This window comes from Chiroxiphia lanceolata, chromosome 1 (genome assembly GCF_009829145.1).
Source record: "Chiroxiphia lanceolata isolate bChiLan1 chromosome 1, bChiLan1.pri, whole genome shotgun sequence".
In the NCBI taxonomy this organism is placed as follows: domain Eukaryota; kingdom Metazoa; phylum Chordata; class Aves; order Passeriformes; family Pipridae; genus Chiroxiphia; species Chiroxiphia lanceolata.
Genome location: NC_045637.1, coordinates 130046346 through 130060837, shown reverse-complemented (window position 1 = coordinate 130060837; position 14492 = coordinate 130046346). Strand labels below are relative to the sequence as shown.

The window sequence follows — 14492 nt, the reverse complement described above, 5'->3', positions numbered from 1 at the left end:
GGGTTTTGTTAACTGAGTATTCATTTCAAAGTGAGGTACATAAAGCTCTAAGCTCTTCGACTTATTTGATTTCCCTCCCGGTATTTCTCCCCTGCCCTGTTTCCCCCCCACCATTTGCTAATTAAAAGCAAGCCCCCTTTAATAACTGGAAAACCTCCAACAATACTAGAAACAAAAAAGAAGGAATAGAGCAAGATTTAGGTGAGTTAATTTTGAAGTATCTGTTGTATAGAGATTACAGTAGAATGCGTTCAGGCTTGAATTTGATATGTATATGATCTCCACAAGAACGGTACAGAATATTTAATGGAATTTTTCAGAAGTGCTTTCAGATTAGCTGTCTCTACAGTACTTCATTGAATTTTGAAAGTTATTCAGCAGGTGACTGAATTTTCCATTTTCCTTTTGTGCTTAATCCCTCCAGTGTTCTGTGACAGCCCAGCTCTCACTTGCTGTATTGTGACAGATGCTATAAAAATCCTCTTAAATGTCAGAACCATTGGATAAAGGAATAAATAGTGACTTGCAGATGATTACAGAAGTTTTGGGGGGTTCAGATTTGATGGCTCTGATGTCAGTAAAAATGGATGCTCCTTTTTAGCAGCTTTTGGAATACTAATTACACATTTGTTTTCTTCAGTTAACTTCTGTGGCTATTTCTGAAGTAGTTCAGAGATTGTATAAAAATCTGCAGTTAAAAACCCTTGGTAAGATACATAGATTCGTCAGCTTTAGGCACTTAAGAAAGTGCCTAAGACACTTAGGCACTTAAGAAAGTGCTAAAAAAATAAGCACAATTTTAGAATTATGTTTGGAATGGGAACTCTTAATTTCTCTGACCTTTTTTGTCTGCAGTTACTCTGCAGTCCTCTGCAGTTCAGAGGACTTTGTGGCTCCATAGGTTATATCACAATATTTTAGGAAAATAAACCAGAGTAAGGAACATTCTGTTGTAATTTTGAGAGCAATAAAACTAAAGATGAAGGAAGTGCTCTAACTTATTCTATTGCTTGGAGGACATGGAAGACTTTTTAAACTGTGTATGTCATTGATTTCATTTGACAGAGGTACTTTTATGTGTATACGAAGCATATGTGTGGTCTAAAACTTGAATGTCATGTAACATATTTTGCTGTAGCAACAAGACCTTTAAAGATTTGCACTGAGTCTAGCACAGAGACTAGTGAGTTAATCTTTTTTGCCTTTTATTAAGTACTGTGAAGTAGATGTTAATTGCAGTAACAAGCCCTCTTTCCATAAAGTGAGTTTACAAATATAAACCAGTATGTCATTAGTTGTCTTAAGGAAAATGTCAGTTATATCAGTATGCATTTCTTTTCATAGGGATGTCCTATTGCTGCTATTTAAAAGCAAGAAGGACTGAATGGTAATCAAATGATTGTGACCAAATACACTGAGTTATTTCTACAGAGTAGTGTTTTCAAAAGTTCCAGACTGAATGTCATGCTCAGGTAAATAACACCCTTATAAGAACTCACCTGTGTTTCTCAGTGGCAATATTTTTTTACTTTTTAATCACAAGTCCACCAGTGTGTAGGCTTTCTTTTATTGATGGCCAGTCTCCTGGCCATAGTGCTCATAGTGCTCTATAAAGAGCTCACCTCAAAATGTTTGTGCCTTGTTGAAAAAGCAGGTAGATAAACTTCAGTGACTCCTTGTTTGTGTCTTTTAAATGCCTCTACAAGCACTCAGGTAGGGCTTGCATCTCTCCCCTATTACTGGAAGGATCATGGTAATACTGACCAAGAAAATGAGCCTTTGACTCAGTGTTTTCTGTTGCCAAATTCCATGTATTGTATTGGAACGGGTAATGTAGAGTTTGTTCATTTAAAAATGGAGAAGCTTTTGTCTGTTTATCCTAAGAGATGGATCTGACTTTTACACTAATGACCTTTTGGTGCATTTATTAAATATTGCACATGACTTTTTACTTAATTCATTCAAGCACATATTTCTTCTACAGGCTCATTAAAGTAAAAAATTCCATGCACCCTCAGCAGAAAGGTTATTTGTGGTGTCATGGAAATCAATACAAGATGCCTATTAGTGGATTAATTTTTTGTTTATGCTTGAGTTTTTCTCTGTTACTTTATTAGTTTAAGGTTTTGGCTCTATTGAGCATCTAGAAATATGAGTAATGGAAAAATAAGAATACTGAGTCTCTCTTGGGTATATATGTACACTTGAAATGCTTCATTAGGTATAAATTGAGTAGAAGAACATGCGTGGAAGTCTTTCAAGTGTCATCATCTGGGATATATAATCATTTAAATGTTCTTAGTATCTAGCAGTCTGGAAACTAATGTGGTTGTCTTGGAAACAGGCTTTATTTTCCTTTTGTGAATATCTAGATATGAAATCATCGTCTTCCTTGACAATCTGGAAGTAATAATTCTGAAAGAAATAACTGTATATTTAAGATACTTGTTCTCTATTTAAAGAATTGATACAGGAGTCTGTAAGAGATGTTTGCATTGTGAGCTTAAATTATAATTGTCTGATTATGTTGCTAAAACAGTCTTTAGGGTTTTTTAAGGTAAAATGCCTGTACTTAGCGTTGATATTTGTCTGGGAATTATGTGCAGTGAAACACTTTGCCAAGATTTCCTAGCTTAATATTTAAATAGACATATTGCAGTATAACTGATGCATTGTGGAAGTTAAGTTCCTAAAAACAACTGATACTATCACTTCCAGTCTTTTCCTTTGCCTTGCTTTAAATTAGCAGTATGTGGTAAATCCTTGAATATTTTGTGAGATTGTAGCATAATATTTGCCAGAGAAAACATCAGCTGTAGACAAAAGTGCACAGAATAGCTTTTTTTATTAGCCCAAGAACTGCCACGCACAGCATAAAATGTCAAAGCAAAATAGAAACTGAGTCAAGAAATTACCATCTTTCAAATTGCTCAGGATTGTTAGGATTTGTATGAAAATACGAAACAATCTTCTTGAAATTTAACTTTTCTGGTCTGTAGGTTATTTGTTCAGTCACAGCAGTCTTACACTTTGATATTAGCAACAGTGTAATTTTATCATAATTTTTACAGATGAAGGTCCAGTCTGAATAATTTTCCACCTTTTATTCTTAAGTATAGTCTAATGGGGGTTTTAATATACTTCTCTTCCAAGTCCTTTTGTCTTCAATAGCAATTTAAAAGGCTTTCAAATACTGATATGTACTTTGGAGAAGAACATTTTTTTAATTCTTTCATAAAATAAGTCTTTCTATTTCAGTGGAGCTCACACTTTGAATGATACAACCTGTCCAAGGATAGAGAACCATGACGAGATCTTGTTGAGCCATTGGAACCCCCTTGGGTGGCCATTTCTTTCATTCTGCCTCCCATATCGTCCTCCTTTCTTGTGCTGCACCTACATTTCACATTGATCTCTCTTTTCAGAACTTAATTGGCCATTTTATTTTTGTTTAAATGTTGTTTTTCTCTCAAGTATGTTGCAATTTTTTTCCTTTATTATACCCTAGAATAAGCTCAAGCTTTTTATTTAAGGCCTGAGATGAAGCTTATTAACCTAAGTGGAAAGAATCTTAAAGACTATGGCTGTTACCAGATGAAGCAAAAAGCTTTTAGTGACCTATATTTTGGCCCTGATGTACAATACTGGTGTAAGTATCGTGCATCCAGAAAGAAAGAAATAATCACAGCTTGTTTTTCAACAAATGACAGTAGCCTCTGATGTACTCTAATGGTGTTGTGTTCCATTTTGGACTTAATAACATTTATATATGCTTACCTTGATGGTCAGGCCATAAACTTCCCACTTCCACCTCAAATTATGATCTCGTAAGCCTTACATTAAAAAAGAACATTAAAATACCATGTTATTTAAGCTATAAACAAAGCTGAGTTAGTTCTTGAGCTTTTTTCACATTCCTCTAAATAAATGTCATTTCTTCCAGTTTAACAATATTAGTTAACTGTGTTCAAAAAAAAGCAGTCCATTTTATACCTTCCTGATCAAATAATAATTCTCCATGCTGATTACTAAGTATTACATAATTATATTCCCTGGCTCCGTTTTAGCTTAACAATTTTTCATTCTCTCCTCCCAAACTGCGAACGAGCAAGCAACCAAAAAAAACCCCAAGCCCCTTATGGTAACAGTTCTGTATAGCTACACTGGGTGCATCATTGTGTTAGTGTGATCTGTTCCCTGAAATTTGGTTGATAATCACATACTCTAGCATCCTTCCTGAATATCCTGGGAAAACATGATATTGTTAAAGTTCTCCTGTTTTCCTTTCAGATTAACTTTTAGTAAACTGAAGTCTTCTGGTTGTTCCCATTCTTTATGATCCAGTGACGTTATTTGGATAAATCTATTTTACCTCTGTGCATTGTTAGAAATGGTGACATGGTCTCTCATCCCCAGAAATTAAAATATACGTAATGCATACTTATTTCTAAGGATAAAGAGGAAAACTACAATTTTTGTTTTCATCATGTGTTTCACTTCAGGATGTTGCTGAGTCTGATTTTAGCAGCGTTAGGAAAAGATAAAACTCCAGGGGAGAGATTGTAGATTCACTCAAGGAGAAATGGTATTTTTGTTGCCTTGTGTAATTAAAAAAGCACAAAACAAAATAACTAATGAACACTTTCCTTTTACCATAAGGAAGGAAGTTATTGAAGACAGTCATCTACAGCCAGGGACACAGAGAGAGACACGTAGTTGCTTTTGCAGTGATGAGATGCACATCTCTGGAGGACAGTGTATCCAGTCATCACATCATGTTTAAGACCAAAGTTCTCTCTCCAGTGCTCAGCACAAAGACATCCTACATCTCTAGCTGCACTTAGACACATGACATTTAGACGTAGGCAATCCGATTGCAAGTGCAAAACTATACCCATGGCTTGAAGTGGCCTCTGCAAAGATGGCCTTTCCATCTGATAATGGACTGAAATACAAAAGAGCTTATCCAAGCTGCTCTTCACACAACATTTTTAGAGCTCCTTATGAATTACAGTTTGGTATATTTTTTAGAAAAGAGAGGAATTTATTTCACCTACACTGTTTTTTGTTGCAGTTTGGAGATGTATCCTGTAGTGAAATGGATTCTCCATACTAATAATCTTAAAGGATTCTTGAGGACCCAATTTGGCAGCTGGCAAACAGTGTCATTTTTGTACCTTCTTGCTCTGCATTTGCTTAAATGAACTCTATGTGCTGCTCTGCTGTCCCTGTTTTTCCTTCCTTTTCTAGAGTACCACTGTAGTGGCTGCCTCAGCAGAGGGGCAGGGGCAATGGCTGTGAGTTACCAACTCTGATTTAGTGCTATTTTGGGATTTTTTTCCCTTTGGGGATTCCTCAACTGCCCTGTTCAAAAAGTAGTAGTGCACAGGAAAGTCATATTGGCAGGTATGCAATTTTCACTATTGCTAGATTAGGAAAGAAATATATAAAAAAAATATTTTTCATATAGTCTGAAGTTCACAAAATTTTATATGAAAATGTGCTTTCCTTTAATTTCTGAGAAGAGTGCTTTTTTTAAGTAAGCATGAGTAATGTTTCAGCATATCTTTCTGATACCCTTTCTGATTCTTATTTATAGGTGTTTTAAGTTTCTTCTTAGTCTTCTTATGACTGCTCTTATGACTTAAGAGTTACTCAGTCTGTTTTTTAAGTGCTTTGGCTTGTGAATAAAATGTATACGAATAAAACAGACATTTAATATGTTGTATCCTAACTTCTGCTTAACAGAACCCTTCTGTTATTAATGGACAGTATCAAGGGTGGCTGAAGTTTGAAATGTAACAGAAATGACAGATTTTATAGCTTGTTTAAGGCACCTTATTCTTTACATCTAAGAGCTGTCAGAAGGTGGTAAACAAATCTCAGAATAGCAGCATCTAAAACCAGATTGGTCTCATGAGATGTAGGTAAATCATTCAGCAGGACAGCTAATTACATCTGTAGCCTATAGCATAGCCACTGGTATCTGTCCATTAGCCACCCCGGTGCTTCACTCAGGCCAAAGAGCTTGTGTTTACAGTGTGTTTAATTTGAACAACAAAGGTTTGTGTGTGTGGATCTCAGGAGGACTGAAACTAAGCAATACCTCAGGATAAGCAGTGGTGAACACAGGGTATGAAGAGCATTTGCTCACTTACCTCTGTTGTTGCAGCCTTTGTGGGCTGCAGCACCGTCTCAGGTCTCTAATTTGGCAGCCATGGCTACCTTACCCAAACAACCCTGCTGAAGGGATGTTCCATGACTTTCTTTAACATATCTGTGCTGGGAAGACCTTTTTGGTTTTGAAACTAGAACGTTTTGTGTTACTTTGCACAGCTCTGCCACTCTTAATAGATATTCCAGATGTTGTTGATGGAATATGTGTGGTGATATTGTTGATGAAGGAGATGCTAGAACAAAACATGAGGAAAAACATTGGTTTCTATAATAAACAAACTTGTCCCTATTTTTCCTTGTATCTGCCTGGTCTGCTGTTACACATATGATGGATTCTGAGGTCATTTAAGTGCCAGAACAGAAAGCTGTTTTTTCACCTTCTGTCAAGATGTGCAGTAGGAGATGGACATCTTTATTCCCCACAGATCCTCTGCTGTGCTGGATACCTCAGAATGAAATTCCCATCTTCCTTTTATTGCCCTTTTCCCAGCAATTGCTATTTTAATTTTCCAAAAAAGAAACTGTGATAATGCTGCCATATGTCACTACCTGGTATCATTCAGATACCATTTGATGGATATCTTCAAAAGCAGGGGAAGGCTTACTCAGCATTCTTTATAGCACATTCACTTTTTTTTTAAGTGACCATGCTGTGTTCTTTACAAAACTAAAAGTGGGTTGAAATTTCAATTTTAAAATTGATAGTACATTGTTCCTGTTAGAAGATACATAGCTGTTTATTCACACCAGTTAATTTATTTGGCAGTAATTGTATTTTATGCAATTTTTAAAATGTTTATGGGCTATTTTAAGTGGTCTTATAGCGTGAAATGTAGGTTGCTATGGCTTAATAGGTACTTGAGTGTATGAAAATATTCACTGTAGTGGTGTATTAAGCTCAGCTTGTGTGGTAGAATTTTCCTGGGTTTTTTATTGCATTTCTAACTATACTTACAGCTTCAGATAAAACGTATGAAGGAGCTCTGGAATTTCATGGGGCATAGCTCCCATTTAAAAATCACTTCTGTAATATTTTATCTTTTGCTGATGCTCAATTAGTTTAACATCAAAACAGTTTTCCAGTAAAACATATAATAAATAGCTTGCAGAGTTCTGTCTGAATGAATATAAAATAATTAATTCAAAATATCTCTGCACAATAATAAGGACAGGTTGCAGCTTGCTGTGCTGTTCATTTACAGCTGTTTCTTCATGCTGCCATCCTGGCAGCGTGTGTTTGATTTTGCTCTGAGTAGCAGCAGAAGAATTTGAAATACTGCAATGGGAAGTTAACCTCCAGGGAGCAATGAGGGTGGCCTGTCAGGCCATGCTAATTTTTTTTTTTATATCACCCTGAGAAAAATAAATTTCAAATAATCTGATAGCATTTTTCTAGTGCCTGACTTTGCCCTGATTGTTTGACATGTCTCAGAGCAGTGTTTTATCATCTGGCCCCAGTGCTGTTGTTTATCAGTGCTATGGCTGCAAGTGGATATAGTTATTCTGGAATGTGTGAATTCTTCAGCTTTATACTTCAGATGCTCAAGGGAGATAAATTTTTTAGACCTTTTTTTAAGAGAAAATCTGGCAAGAAAGTGAATTGTACGGGTAGTTGCTTTGAACAGACATATCTGTTCTGACTTTTTCTACCTAAATCAATTCTGACAGAGATTTTTGGAGTGGTTTTCTAAAATGTAGAATTGTACATGTTGAGTGGGATGCAAAGAAATTATGATTACTGTTCTTTCCAGTGAAAATGGCCAAAATGGGCTCTTAACTCATTTAATCTTATGATTAAATCATAAGTGTCTATCTGCATTTTTTATTTGCGTATGAGATAAACATCTGTCAGTGTGGACTGGCCTAGGTAAGAGTCTGTATATCTGGCAGTCAGGGAGTGGGGCTTTTGGTTGTGTGATTTTTGCTTATATTTTTGTAATTAATCCTTTGAAAACTTTGAAAACAACAAGGCTGATGCCCTTTCTGTAATGTAAGGTATTTTAAAACCTCAGATGTCGCTCATCCTCGTCCTTTTAATGAATTTGTGCATTCCGTGAGTGCTTATGAATCAGACAGGAGAGACAGTGTGTATTCACTTCAGTTAGTGAATTTAAACAAAAACCCCTGTGGTTGTTGATTACAGCAAATACTTACCTTATTTTTTTTTTTTATAAATCACTTAGAGGTTCAAGTATTTTGTCACGTCGTAGGATTTTAAGAGAGCCTAATGGTTGGATTCAGCTTGCATGCTGTAGATGCCATTGTGGTCTGTGGCAGAACCAGCATCTCTAAGGAGACCATCCAGGTGAGGGATCTGCCTCTCTGCATTGGTGATATGGAGAATTTTGGGGTATGTCTGTGATTACACATACTGATGGCAGTGCAGGGACATGGCCAGTCTACACCTCACACTGTTACCTGGGACCTCCTTTAAGATGGAGAGTGTGTCTGTGACATGGATGGCCAGCATGCTGGGATTTAGTACTGGATTAAATCAGCCATCTTTTGATGGTAAATGGTCAGGAGAGGTTGTCTTAACTTGAACTTGATTCTGATCTTCTGGGTTTCTGGTGGCAGTCATATACAAGGGGCAAAGACTTTTACCATTCAGATGGTAGGGGCTTTGTTGTTTGTTTTTTTTTCATGTGGGTGCTCAGAAAGTCTACACCTGGTGCATGCAGAGGACCACTGCAGTGAGAGCTACTTACAAAGGGACAACCAAGCAACCTAAAAAACCCCTAAGATGCAGAAGTTGTCCCTGACTGAGGTACCGTATTTGACCCTCTGTGCAAAGGAGGAGAACACCTGTGTCCCTCTGCCATCCTTGTGTATGCTGAGCCTGACTCTGTGAGAGTGCAGGTTTACTTGTGTTCCATTTTGTGTCTCCTGTCTCTGGTTTTGTGAGCACAGTGTGAACCATAATGGGAATAAGATGCCCTTGAAAAATCTGCCCAGGATTTGTGTCGTGATTGACAAAGGTGTTACATTTGGAAGATGCAGTTATATGTAACATAAAGGAAAGACAGAAGGGAAATATTTTTCCTTGTTTGGAAAAGCTAAGCAAGTGTTTGTTGCAGTTCTACTGGTAGGGAAGATGACACTGGAAAATACTTAAGTTCTCTAACTATTATTTCCAGTGAAAATTAGACCATACATGAACATGCTGCTCCTTATTACCTGAGAGGGATTGTGGTCATCATATTTTGTGACCAGTTATATTACTGGAAGTAAAAATGTTAGCTTCCCCCCACTTTTTTTTCATTATGCTTTTAAACCTATTACAGAACTTTGGAGTTCAGCATATTAAAGTTCACGTGTGGTTAGCAAAGTGGCACATTTTCTGTATAGACCTCAAATCTTAAATTACCGTGTATCATCAAATCATGTAGTAGCTTTCCACAAATCACTGATCACATAATTACAATATGAATTTCTGAGGTAGCAGTAAAGTGTTAAAGAGTTAAATATTCCAGGCTTTGTTTGTTCCTCAGAGAAAATGAGATATGCGATATAGCTGATCTTTTTTTCAGAACTTTTGTAAAGGCTGAAAGATGTTTTCTTTGGTGCTTCACTGACTTTTGGTAAAGTGAGGTGAGAAAGTTCCATTTTCTGTCATGAGCCAACCAAAACCCAGCATGTTTCCAGGGTCCAATTTTAAATTTCTGTTCACATTGCAAATTGATGTGAAACTGCAACTATTGAGATTTTCTGGCACATGCGAAACATTTGTTCAACTAGAAAACGAGTAGGGGAAAAGAGCCAGTGGTTACAGTGGGATGGGAACACGTTGGAGTGCTGAGAGGTGGAACACCTGGCATCAGGGAATGGGGAAGGTATAGTCCATTGCTCTGTATCTGGATGCAGAGCATCTGTGAGAGTGGGCGTTGCAGCTTTGTTGAGGACTACCACTTTCAGGATCTGGATTCTTTAACACTGGTGCTCTGTGAAGTGTGATGCTTTGATGTTAGATGAAAAAAAAATAAATTACAGACTCTTTGCCATTAATTAGTTTGATATTTTTGTAAAAGATGATCTTGTCAACAAAGTCTGTAAAATTATAACCACTCTTTAAATGGACTTCAGTTATTTCTGGGTACTGTAGCCCATGCCTGTAGCAGTAGCCCCAGGCTGCTCCTGAGTGTTGTTCATTAGCAGTGGGAAGGACTTTTCTCTTGCCGTGGAACCTGCACAGGACATGACGTGGAGGGGTTCTCAGGGTTTCTACGTTTAGTCAGATCTGTTGATGAGATGTGAAGAGCTTCACATTACTTGCTTTCATTATAGCTTATTATATGCTGTGATTGTTGTTGTTTGGTATAATGAGAGTGTGGTTTGTTGTTTCTTTTCTTTGTTTTTGGAGTCCAGAGTCAGTACTGACTGGATTGTTCTGTGCAGAAATGTGAAGACAGAATGAGCTGGAATAATTGGTGTGTCACCAGTGGTGTGTTTCTGGTCTGCAGATAGCTTCACAGATCACATTTGTCCATCTGCCTTGATAAAAAATTCTGTAAATCACAAAGTTGAAGACTTAACCCATTATAATTTTTTATCTTGTTGTTACTACTTTATTGTTCAATCATCCGGAAAAAAAACTATTTAGTTTCTTCTAAACCCTATATCAACTCTACCATGAGGTAATACCTCTGAAGTGTAGGTTTACTGTGGGGATTAACTGCAGTGTTACTGTTCCTGAATGCATATTTAATGTAAAAGCAGGAGAGGTGATGTTGGGAAGAACCTCAAAGAATCACATTAGTTCAGAGTCCCTATCAATAAAAATGTACTTTTACTTGCCCTGGTTTGTTTTAGCTGTCTATTTTCTTTAAATAGCCATGAAATATATTTTGCAGCAGGAGTGATAAGATCCTGCTGGCTTGAGTAAGGCTTGACATGGTTCACTAACAGTGTAGTGTATTTATGTTAGTAAATGGTGTAATTTTGAAATTTATCACATGCTCACAAATATCATTCTTCCTTCTCACCCACTTCTCTGGAATTATTAGACAGACAGCTGAAGTAGTGGCTTCAGTTACTCTGCTGGTAATTGGATTAACAATTCAGTATGCAGTAATGAGTTTTCTCTTAGCTGAAGATTGGGAATTCAAATAATGCTTATATCTCATTGCTATAATGCTGTGCTTTTGAATACTCCTGATATTTAATCCTTTCTTTAAAAAAAGATGTTGCCATGTAACAGTCCTTATTCTTAGTATTCAGAAAATGTTTTTTTTTAGTTCAGCTTCTTATACTTTATTCAGAGTTGTGCTTGAAACTTTAAAGGTACTTTAAGGGATACCTTACTGAAGTAGGATAGAAGACTGTATTTTTTCCAATTAAAAAGTAACTTTTGAAATTAATTTCTTAATTTTTGAGCTTGTTTTTAAGTTCTTCTTAAGAAAAATGGATGTTTAGGCTCCCTTCCAACCAGTGGTTAAATGTGTACTTAACTTTTAAACATCTGAGTAGGTTCACTGACTTCTGTAAGTACACACACCATGAGGCTTTTGACGAATTCACTCACTACAACTTCTTTGAGAGCTGCTGCAGCAGGGCTGGTGCTGGGCAGAGGGAGCTGGGAAGCTCACAGCATCCATGCTGATGGGCCTTGGACACAGCAGTGTCAGTGGGAGCACCACCAGCTGAATTAAATTTGCAGAACTGCTGTCCTTGCAGAACCTCCAGTGTTGTAATTTAGAAAAATCGTAATGGCCAAAGATTGCTCTGAAGTGGTGAGAAAGCAATTTTCCAACTATATCCACATTACTGGTGTGATCCCTTGACCTCTTCTGTTTCTGCTCTTGAGAAAGTTTTGATTTTTTTAATGGTCCTCAGCCCGGTGTTGATGTAACACATACTGACCGTGTTGCCTGTCCACTGACATAAGTGCTGTTATCTAAGTAAACATGGTCCAAATGCTTTCTGTTACAGCAGGATTGTAAGTCTGAACAAACTTACATATATTCAAAATCCTGCAGAAAGGGGGGTTGTCGTTTTCTTTTTTTCCTTTGGGGAGTGAGTATGCAATACAGAGGTATCTTTAAGCTCCTTCTTATTCTCACCTGACTTTTGATTTTTTAAATTAATTTCTTCTAAAAACTGGCAGAATGACAGAAGTCTCATAGTTACTGAATTCCTACTGCCTTTGGAGCAGTCCAGGGCTGGATGTAAGTGACCTTATCAGTTCTGAGAAAAGCAGAGAGTGGTTAGGCAAAAAGGCTTCAGGACATTTGTCTAATTATAGATTGCTTTTTCTAATACATTTCAAGAATAATACTTTTCCAGATGTATCAGTTTACAAAGTGAATCCTGTTGATATCCTGCTGGATAGAAAACGCTATTTTAGTAGTTATATTTGATCTATAATTAAATTGTGTTTTGTTTTCAGAAGTAGTATACGATAGGACATAATGAAATTAATCTGTACATATATAATATGCATTTTAAACTAGTTACATAAAATTGGTGGTAGATGTTTTAATGTAGAAATGTTTTAATAACTTTTCTTTCTTATAAAAAGTGTAATTTTTTGTCATTTGGTGTTGATTAATAGACTGTTGTAGGAGATCGTGTAAGAGTATGTTATTACAGTAAAATGCTTTTGAAAAAAGTTGACATGAATCCTGCATTTGTCAGTTTTGTAACCTTCATATTCCTTCCTCATTAGAACTATGCAGCATTGATACAGCAACAAATCGATGAGGACAAACAAAACTTGAGAGAAAAGACTGTATATGGATTCCAGCTCACAGAAGAAAAACTTAATGACTTCCGTGATGAACAGATTGGGCAGCTGAAGGAACTGATGGACGAGGCTACCAAACCTAATAAAAAAATCACCATTTCTGAAGACTCAAAATACAAAAACTAAAAGATTTTGAATATTATTTTATTACATATGGAAGCATTTTGAAACTTCCTTTTCCCCTTGGAGTTGAATGTGGTTTCTGTGAAATAATGGGCACTGCTGATGCCATAACTTCTCTGGCTATTTGGCTTTTTGTGCAAGAATAAATATAAAATGGAGTAATCACAACACTGCTATTTTAATTGCAGTATTTTTTCTCCTTTATTTTTTTCTCCTAATGGAAGGTGAAGACTGAAAGATTTCGGTAAAAGTAAAGTGACATTTTTAAAATATAAAGTTGTTAGTTTTGTTTTGTTTTGTTTTTTTAATTTTGGCACCTGTAGGACAAAACATCTTCCTCTTTGTGTATCATGCTCTTCCTTAATGGAAAAGATGCAGCTATCATTTATTTTCTGGCTTGGATTCGGTAGAAAAGGTATGGTACTAGAGCCAGTTTGTTTTGATGGAAAGAAATGAGCAGTATTAGGAAAACATACTGCTGGGGAAATTGATTTTCTTCTTGATCTTTATTGTGAAATGTGCTTAAAAGATGTAGCTCACTATTAAATTAATCTTGAAGGAATCATTGTCTTTGAAAAAAATGCAGAATTTTCTTCCTAAGGTAGACTCAGATCATTGTTAATACCTAAAATTTTTAAAAACCTTTTATGAGTGGGTTGTGCTGTAGTTAGAATTTAAAGGTTTTCTAAAAGCTCGATATCCCATATTATCCAGTATTTGGTATACACCAGAATTTGTAAATGCCTTCAGTTTCAATTACAGAAATTATCCTGTTGATAATACTGCATGACAAACATTACTATTTTATTTCTAATAGGTTAAGTCTTCAGTAGAACAATGCTTATCTATTGTAAGATATACTACTGGGACTGAAGAAAGATTTTTATCTGTTAAGAAAAAACACATCCTTTTCTCTGCAAAAGACAGCTTTCATTTCTTCTTCCAAACCTAGTTTTATATTATTAGTTTTGTTCTATTTTTGGACCTTTCCCTGTCTGTTACCCACAGCGTTTTCAGGACAACATAATTTCTTTGCTCTTGAGGGATAACATCTTTGACAAGTAACCACATTTCCATCTGTCTCGGTTTGTAACAACATGCTGTTCGCCAAAGCTGTGCCCCTGGATCCTAACGGGGTGGAGGAGCAATCTGGGGAGCAGCCTTTTTCTTTCTCCCTTATCTCTCTTCCCAATTCTTTGATGAGATTGTAGGTTGCAGGTTGCTCATTTCTATTAAAAGTTCAATTGCAAGACTCCTGTGTGAGAAACACTTATTCTTGCTTTCCTGCATCTTCCTCTGGTACCCCTAGCCTTTGTTGCTTCTGCTGCAGGGACATCCCTTAGCCTCAAGCACCTAATCCAAATAGGACTGAAGGACAGAGATGACACCCAGACTGCACGGCTGAGGTTCACGAGTCCTGATTCTTGGTGCTTCAGGGGCACAGTTGGAG

The 14492-nt window shown here is 36.6% G+C and overlaps 1 protein-coding gene across 1 annotated transcript in view; it reads left to right on the top strand.

The window, feature by feature from the left end:
• The window catches only part of SDHAF3 (succinate dehydrogenase complex assembly factor 3), a 32866-nt gene extending 19252 nt beyond the window's left edge, over positions 1-13614 (top strand). The window contains exon 2 of the mRNA XM_032689282.1: positions 12842-13614. Within this exon, the coding sequence (XP_032545173.1) occupies positions 12842-13045 (204 nt within the window). The 3' untranslated portion in view covers positions 13046-13614. The remainder of the gene's footprint in view (positions 1-12841) is intronic.
• Positions 13615-14492: the final 878 nt, after the last annotated feature.